Consider the following 9,677-nt stretch of genomic DNA (forward strand, 5'->3'; position numbering starts at 1 on the left):
GTTGGATTTTATTTTGTTATAAAAGTCGAGAAGGAGGCACTAAGATAACGGTGAAGGAAAGCGGTATGGTGGTGGATGTGGATGTGCTGTTGGAGCATTATATGCAAGAAACACTATCAGTAACAATATTATAAATGATGGCGCCTCAAATAAGACTATTTGAAGCTTTTAAGATTAGCAACACAAATAGAAAAAATGTACTGGTGATCATATTTAACCATTTTTTCAGTTACTGTTATCAATTTTATTCCAGGTGTAATGAAAATTAGAATGCCATCTGCTTTCTGATAATGAAAACATAATTGTCAAAAGCAAATAAAAGAACCATGAGCAGCAACTCATCCTCCCCTGCAGCCCTGCAGTTCTGCTATGAGAATGTGAACGGATCCTGTGTGAAAACTCCCTATTCGCCCGGCTCGAGGATTATCCTGTACGCAGTGTTCGGCTTAGGGGCTGTGCTGGCAGTGTTTGGAAACCTTCTGGTAATGCTTTCAATCTTTCATTTCAAGCAGCTGCACTCTCCAACCAATTTCCTCATCTGCTCTCTGGCCTGTGCTGACTTCCTGGTGGGTGTGACTGTGATGCCCTTCAGCATGGTCAGGTCCGTGGAGAGCTGCTGGTACTTTGGACGAAGTTTCTGTACTTTCCACACTTGCTGTGATGTGGCATTTTGCTATTCTTCTCTCTTCCACTTGTGCTTCATCTCCATTGACAGGTTCATTGCTGTTACTGATCCCCTGGTGTATCCTACTAAGTTCACTGTGAATGTGTCAGGGATATGCATCAGCATCTCGTGGATCCTGCCCCTGGTGTACAGTGGAGCTGTGTTCTACACAGGCGCCTATGATGACGGGCTGGAGGAATTGTCTAATGCTGTCAACTGTGTAGGAGGTTGTCAGACAATTGTAAATCAAAACTGGGTACTGGTAGATTTTCTGGCCTTCTTTATACCTTCACTTGTTATGGTCATCCTCTATAGTAATATTTTTCTTGTGGCTAGACAACAAGCCAAGAAGATTGAAAATACCAGTAGCAAAACAGAATCATCATCAGAGAGTTATAAATCTAGAGTGGCGAGAAGAGAAAGAAAAGCAGCAAAAACTCTTGGTATCACGGTAATAGCATTTTTGATTTCATGGCTGCCATATAGTATTGATTCATTAATTGATGCTTTTGTGGGATTCATAACCCCAGCCTATATTTATGAGATTTGTGTCTGGTGTGCTTATTATAACTCTGCCATGAACCCTTTGATTTATGCTCTATTTTACCCGTGGTTTAGAAAAGCCATATACATTTTTGTGAGTGGTAAGGTTTTCAAGGATAGTTCAGCATCAATGAACTTGTCTTCTGAACAAACATAAGCAATTAGATTGAGGAAGTTGAAAGTTTCTTTTGAACTATCAAATAAAATTAAAATTTTGAAAATTAATTAAGATTATTAATAAAGAAAAAACTAACTATTCTTCAAGTTTAATAGTATAACATGTTTTCCAGCCTCACTAGAATATGTACTTACTTCTTAATCACATCTTTGAAACTACACTCTTGACTAATAACAAATATTAAATTTCTAGTATTTCTGTCAGCTTCAGAAATCAACATACCACTGAAATATTCTTTCCTAACTTCCTTATTTTTAACTATCACTTTTCCTTACTTTAGTGTTTCACCTGAAAACATCTTTGTTTCTTGATTTTCATTCTTCTTTACTTATGAAACAATCCTCCCTCACCCACTATCAAAAATTTCACCTTAGACTATTATTTTCCAGATTACTATTTAATATTACTCACTTTACTTTCCCAGGAAATACCTCAAAGAAATAATATATTGTACTCAACATCTGAGGGAAGAGACCTGGAATATTTGTCTATAAACTTTGTGGAGTAACACATCCATGGTGTGTAATTGAATATCAGCAGAAATCTCATCTTCAGACTATTGTGGGAGTCTGTCAAGTTACTTGTGCCTTATTTAATGTTTAATAATATGTAATATTTCTTCCCCAACTTCCATCAATATAAAAAACAGAAGCCATTGTACTTCTAAGAATATTGTAGTTCTAAGGGTGATTAATTTTCTGACCTTGCTGCCTTCATTACTTCTCAAAATTGTGACTGATTGATTATAGATACCACACGCTATTACAATATCTATTGATTATTACACACTTAGGAAAACTATATATAAATGTACTCTAAGATTTTATTTGTTTTTAAGAATTAGAACTTAATTCTGCCATAAAATTTTCAAGTTGCAGGGATCAAGTGGAATATACTTCAATAAAAATAATCCAGGAATTTTCTTGTACTTTATAAATTCTGCAACTAGAACCATTGGATGATAATATACTAAAATCAGTGCCAGATGATGTTAAATTAATAAGAGCATATCTATATCTTTTAAAATTATGCGATGAATTAATGCTGTTAATTGTGGATACTTGTAAAAGTAAATACTAGCTTGGTAAGTAAATCCAGATTGGCATTAGAAGTGGTAAATCATCTTTATAGCGTGTAACCTTGTCATGATGTGATGAGAATGACATATCACTTCTATAATTTCTTTTCAAAATCCATTACATTATATGAAACCATGAACAAATGCTCATTGCAGATTATGCTAAAAAAACACCTGATCACACTATTAAAAATCATTATTATCAGAATAAAGCAATGAAAAACTACCCAATCTTGAGGATCCTAAGTTTACATGACAACTACATTTACTGTGATAATCAAATGATAAACTGTGTTATTAAAAGGAAATAATGGAAACAAGGAATTTGAAAATGTATGAAATTTTATTGATACACTAATAATAATATAACTGTTGACTGATCATTACAACAAATATTAATTCAAAATGTTAATAATAAGAAAAACTTAATGTGCAGTACACAGATGCCCTAGGCATTATTTTCACAACTTTTTTACAAACCTATTACTGTTAAAAAACTAAGGATTTGTATTAAGAAGTACAGTGTCCACAATTCCTAGAGGAAAAAGTGTCTTTCTAACCCAGATCTGTGAGAACAAGACATTTACCCTTATTTCACTCATTCTTTGATTCAGTTCACAAATGTCTTTGAATAATTACTGTGCAGTAGCTACTGGATTCCACAATATAGGATAATAATGAAAACAACTTTTTTTTTTTGAAAAATCAAGTCACCAACACTAAAGATTTGGACTTCATGGATACAAATGATGTGTTTGAAGAACAAAGAGAAAATAATTCTTATCTAGGTGAAAGATCAGGTCAGCACATTAAAACAAAATTTAAGTGAGATTTTATAAAAGGTTAAAATGGGGAGATAAATATTAGAATGGAGTTTCAGGCTGAATAAACAGCATAAAAAAAGAGTTCCAAATTTCATAGTTTTTAGGCAACATGGGGTTAGCTCAACTAAAGGATAAACAAAAGAAATTTCAGCCTCTCTGAGGTTGGCATCCAAACCCCTTCATCTCCACCTCTTTCACAGGTCTACTCCTTGGCAGCTTGATAATAGCCTTACATACACCCCTTTGCTCAGGCTTCAAGTGTTCTATTTTTCATTTTATTCTAAGTCAACATTTTGCAAAAGAAGTTTCATAAAACAGTTATCCTATGAAGTCTTCCAAGGATAAAATTTTCTGTGTCACTATTATTTACGAATTTCTGCATACAATATTCTTTTCATTATGGATACCTCTATATGTGAGCATAACAGAGAGTCTGAGATAGCACTGTAGCACTGTCATCCTGTTGTTCATTGATTTTGTTTGAGTGGGCACCAGTAATGTCTCCATTGTGACACTTGTTGTTACTGTTTTGGGAATACTGAATACGCCATGGACAGTTTGCCAGGCTCTGCTGTGCAGGCGGGATACTCTCGGTAGATTGCCTGACTCTCCGAGAGGGACAGAGAAATCAAACCCAGGTTGGCTGTGTGCTATTACTCCAGTCCAGTCTGAGATAAGTTTGAACAAAAGCTTGTATCATTTACCTAAGTATGCTTGCAAAAATAAATTTATTCATGGAGACTGCCTGTGGAATTGTGAAAATGCTGATATGCAAAACTAATATCCTCAGTAGCTTGCCGGGCTCTCCGAGAGGGGCAGAGGTATCGAACCTGGGTCGGCCGGGTGCAAGGCAAACGCCCTTCCCACTGTGCTATACATAATAAATAGTGACCTTGGAGGAAGAAGATTCTAAGGACTGAGAATTTGAAAAAGTTTCTTGGAGAAATCGGAATAAATCTGATTAATAGAGCACTCTTTTTTATAATTTGAAATAATTTTTATTAAATACCCATGATATGCAGTGTTAAAATGTTGTTCATGATTGGGTTTCGTCATAGAATGTTTTAGTATCCAACATTTTGGCAGTGTATATTTTTCATCATCAATGTCTCCAGTTTCCCTCCATGCCCCCCTCATCCGCCACCACTGCCCCAGGCTTTCTCTGTGTCAGAAGTTCTCTCCTCTCTCTCTCTCTCTCTCTCTCTCTCTCTCTCTCTCTCTCTCTTCCCTTCCTCTCTCTCTCCTTGGCATTATGATTTTCAATATAGGTGTTGATAGGCTATCATTTACCACTTACCTATTTTGCACACTATGTTATTGTTCAGAGTGAGTGATCATTTACAACTATCATTGTCATAGTACATCATTCTTCTTAAGTAAGGAAAGAGAGAAGAAAGGAAAGAATGGAAATGTTGGCCTCAAATTTTGGGGGCGGGGGGGTTATTCACTAGTGGACATGTGGACTGTTTCCATGTTATTGTGAAAAATATATTTTCATTTCTTTGTACAGATTAGTGGATTTGAGTCATATGCCATCTATTAAACTTCCCAAATATGTACCATTTCCAGCAGCAATGTGTGAAGGGTTCATATTTCTTGACATGCTCACATGTCAAATAAAAAAACTGAATTTTCACATACTTTTTGCAGTCACTCTGTGAAGTTGTGCCTAGCTATGGGTTTATTTTGCATTTCCCTACTGATTAATGACATTTAGTAATTTCTAATGTGCTTGTTATTCATTCTTATATCTTTTTGGTGAATTTTCTATTCAAATATTTTATTCATTTTGATGGATTTTCTTGACTTCTCACTGAATTGAGATCATTCTTTATATATTATTGTTGGGGTCCTGGCCAATCGACCCCGCCAAACTGAAATATGATCCCCCAGAGTCACCAGACTTACTCCCTAAGGGGAAGGAGTGGGTAAGAGAGAAGCCTCTATCCTGGATCTCTGCTCACCGTGGGATTCCTGCCACAACCACACCAAGAAATTGAGAAAGAGCGCTGCAGACGGGGGAGTCTGATGGTCAAGCAGTTCTCCGTTTATTGGCCCTTACACAGGGTTATTCATGCATAGAATTGGGGGGATTCCACACATACAGCACGTTTACCACGTCGGGCTCAGTACAGAAGTCAGTTAATGATTTACATATCCTGCTCTTAGGGTCTGGTTATCAGAACAGGTAGGTGGTCACCGTCACGTCCCTCATCCTCAACCAGAGTGCCTACGTGTGGGAAGTGCTGGAGTGAGCCCCTGGACCTTTGTAAACAGGGCTGGGATTTGGTCAAAGTCTCAGGCTAACTGCTGAGACCCCAACATCAGGCTAGCTGCTGAGATTCCAACATATTATGACATAGTCCTTTATCAGATGAATGACTTCTAAACATTTCTTCCCAATGAATGATGAATAACCTGGTCATTATTATTTTTATTTTCTAAATTATACCTGTGGAAGTGCTAACTTTTGCATTGTGATAGTCCAATAGTTTATTTTCCCACATTTCTTAACAACAGTGATGAAATACTAGCATCAGTAGTGCTTTGATTTTTATACTTCTCTACTGGTTCCAAAATGGCTGCAGGAATTCCAGTCAAAGCATATGTTTTTGGAAGCTAAAGAAAAACTAAAGAATACATAAAAAATACGACTTTCCTGGAGCCAGAGTGACAGTATAACAGGTAGGGCACTTTTTTTGCACTTGGCCATGACCTACATGGATTTTATTCCTGGCACCCCATATGGTCCACCCACATAGCCTGCCAGGAGTAATCTTTGAGCACAAAGGCAAGAGTATCCCTGAGTTTCTCCAGATGTGGCCAAAATAACAACAAAGCTTCTTCAAGTGAGTGAAATTTCTTAGGCTCAAGAGAAAGAAAGAAAGAAATGGTTATGTGAAAAAAGTATGTGATTTACCTATCACATGAAGTTATAGATAACATAATTTTTATTTTATTTTTTATTTTTTGTTAGTGAATCACCATGAAGTACAGTTACAAACTTATGAACTTTCATGTTTGCATTTCAGTCATACAGTGATCGATTGCATCCCTCCACCAGTGCCCATTCTCCTCCACCAATGTTCCCAGTGTCCCTTCCACCACCCCCACCCCAAACCCCACCACCCCACCCTGCCTCTGTGGCAGGGCATTCCCTTTTTCTCTCTCTCCTGTTGGGTGTTGTAGTTTGCAATAGAAGTATTGAGTGGTCATCCTGTTCGTTCTATAGTCTACTTTTGGCATGCATCGTTCAACCCTAGTGGGTCCTCCCAACATCCTCTACTAGGTGTTCCCTTCTCTATCTAAGCTGCCTTTCCCCCCAGCATGTGAGGCCAGCTTCCAAGCTGTGGGGCAGAGCTCCTGGTTCTTATCTCTACTACACTTGGGTGTTAGTCTCACATTCTGCTACTTTATATTCCACAGATGAAGTGTGATCTTTCTATGTCTGTCTCTACCTTTCTGACTCATTTCACTCAACATGATACTTTCCATGTTGATCCACTTATATGCAAATTTCATGACTTCATCTTTTCTAATAGCTGCATAGTATTCCATTGTGTAGATGTACCAAAGTTTCTTTAACCAGTCATCTGTATTTGGGCACTCCGTTTTTTCTCCAGATTTTGGCTATTGTAAACAGTGTTGCAATGAACACACAAATGCAGATGTCATTTCTACTGTATCTTTTTGCCTCTCTGGGATAAATTCCCAGGAGTGGTATTGCTAGGTCAAATGGGAGCTCAATTTCTAATTTTTTGAGAAGGGTCCATACTGTTTTCCAAAAGGGCTGAACCTGTCAGCATTCCCACCAGCAGTGAAGGAGAGTCCTTCACTTTCTCCCCACATCCATGCCAACACCGGTTGCTTTTGTTCTTTTGGATGTGGGCCAGTCTCTGTGGTGTGAGATAATGATATATCATTGTTGTTTTGATCTGCATCTCCATGTGCCTCTTAGCCATTTGTATTTATTCTTTGAGAAAGTTTCAGTTCATTTCATCACCCCATATTTTGATGGGGTCGGCTGTTTTCTTCTTGTGGAGTTCAACCAGTGCCTTGTAAATCATTGATATCAACCCCTTATCAGATGGATATTGGGTAAATATCCTTTCCCATTCTGTAGACTGTCTTTGTACTTTGGTCACTGTATCTTTTGAGGTGCAGAAGCTTCTTAGTTTAAGATAGTCCCATTTGTTTATCTCTGTTTTCACTTGCTTGGCCAGTGGCAAGATAACACAATTTTTAAAGTAGAAGTAAAAGTTCTTTACAGAATCTAAAAAGAATTTTCCTTCCAAATCATAAGAAAGTATTTTAGATAAAGAAACAATATATTCAAGTTTTCCTTACTGACTCCCTACCATCGTTTTTAGAATATCTCCTACAGTATTATTTATTCATTTCTTTTCAGTCAAGGACATTTTATAGATATCTAGAAAACAGTCTATTGGCAATTGAGATCAGGTGAAAGTGAAGGAGACCCAGTCACTTTAATTGGATTTTGGATATTCCCCATAAGATGTGCTAACAAGCAGAGTCAATCCTGGTCATCACTTGTATCACTTGTCATCCCATTGCTCATCAATTTGCTCAAGTGGGCACCAGCGACATCTTCATTTGTCCCTGTTGCATGCTAGTGTAGCCCAACGCATCTGCTCGCTCCAGGAATATGAAGAGCCTCAAACCATTTGTTCAGGGTTTTGATGAGAAAGTCTGACTATCTCGTAGGTGGGCAACCATGCGTTCTTTTGACGTCCCATGGAATCCAGTCGGTAACAGCTCTATTCCAGCGGTCTTCTCCAAATCGCATTACGGGTCCATCCCATTTAATTTTCAATGCCTTGGCAAACGAGACAGTGTCCCTGATTCTTGATCTTTGACTGAGGTCGGAATTCCGGATTCCTTCTCTCACTTGAGTGAAACATGATATTCCAAGCACAGCTGTTTTAATTTTTCTTTGGGGGACCAGAATAGCGTTCTTATCCTGTTTTTGTAGGGCCCAGGTCTCTGAGGCATATGTTAGTGCAGGAAGAATGGTGGAGTTGAAAATATATGCCCAGAGCTGGAAGTTCTTCGTCCTCTTAACAACTTCTTTGACACTCTTGAAGCATTCCACACTGCTCTCTTCCTCCTGCACAGTTCAGGTACCAGGTCGTTTGTCATGTTGAGTTCTCAACCTAGGTACACATAACTGCGGCATTGGAAGATGTTCATTCCGTTGGGGGCAAATGGAACATCAGGAACTAGTCTTTTTCTCATGAACATTGTCTTTGTGAGATTCAGCTGCATTCTGACCTTTCCACACTCACCGTCAAAGTCAACCAACATTTGTGCCACTTGGCTGATATTTGGTGTTATTAGAATGATCAGCAATGTGGAGGTGGTGGAGTTGCCAACCATCTATATTCACTCCCATTCCTTCCCATTCAAGTCATTGCATGATGTTCTCGAGGGTGGCACTGAAGAGTTTTGGTGAAATGGTATTGCCCTGCCAAACCCCTCTCTTAATGTTGATGATCACTTCCTTGTAGAATGGTGGTCATATCTAAGGTCATATCTAATCCTGGTCATATCTAAGGATATAAATGTCTTTCAGGAGATCTCCCTGACTTCTTTAGGAACTCAGCATTAGAGACAAAGTCCAAGGATTTATAATATCTGGATTCCGAGTCATTAGTAGAAGTTTGCAAAGTCAATGAATGCATAAGATCAATTGAAATCTCTCCTATAATGCTGTGCAAGTGTTGACTAAGGTATAGTAGCCTATAGGATAAAGAGATATTATAAAGTTAATTCAATTATATTAATATCCATACACATGAACAAAATAATATTGCAAAGACCTAAATGGCCAAAGCATTACAGTCTAGACCCTGGAAAATATGATAAACTCAAATTTTCAGGCCCAGAATTGATTTTTGCTATATTTAGAGTCGGATATTATGGTCTTGAAAATTTCACTTGGTAATAATTGTGTATTATTACACTCCCCCGGTGCCATGTAATCCTGTCAATGGCCAGCATCCAGAGACTTAAAAGCAAGCTCGTGGAGCACGCAGCCTCAAAGTTGCCGCACAATATCTTATAGCCTACTTCTCCCTCTGGGAAAACCTTGCAAACTACTGAGAGTTTCCTGTCCACATGGGAGAGCCTGGCAAGGTCCCCATGGTGTAATTAATAGGCCAAAACCAGTAACAAGATGGGTCTCATTCCCTTGACCCTGGAAGAGCCTCCAGTACAGCATCATTGGAAGGACGAGTAAAGAGAGTCTTCTAAAATCTCAGGGCTTGGACGCATGGAGACATTACTGAGACTGCTCAAGAAATTCAATGATCAATGGGATGATGATGATGATGAATAATTGTGTAAAATTCTTTAATCCAACTTGACTGT

At 38.1% G+C, this 9,677-nt stretch overlaps 1 protein-coding gene across 1 annotated transcript; it reads left to right on the forward strand.

The window, feature by feature from the left end:
• The first annotated feature begins 326 nt into the window (after positions 1 to 326).
• Positions 327 to 1,364, forward strand: LOC101552014 (trace amine-associated receptor 6). The gene has a single exon (XM_004609090.1). It carries the CDS (start codon positions 327 to 329, stop codon positions 1,362 to 1,364), a length of 1,038 nt encoding a protein of 345 aa, XP_004609147.1.
• The last annotated feature ends 8,313 nt before the right edge of the window (positions 1,365 to 9,677 follow it).

The sequence above is a fragment of the Sorex araneus genome, chromosome 4 (genome assembly GCF_027595985.1).
Source record: "Sorex araneus isolate mSorAra2 chromosome 4, mSorAra2.pri, whole genome shotgun sequence".
In the NCBI taxonomy this organism is placed as follows: Eukaryota; Metazoa; Chordata; class Mammalia; order Eulipotyphla; family Soricidae; genus Sorex; species Sorex araneus.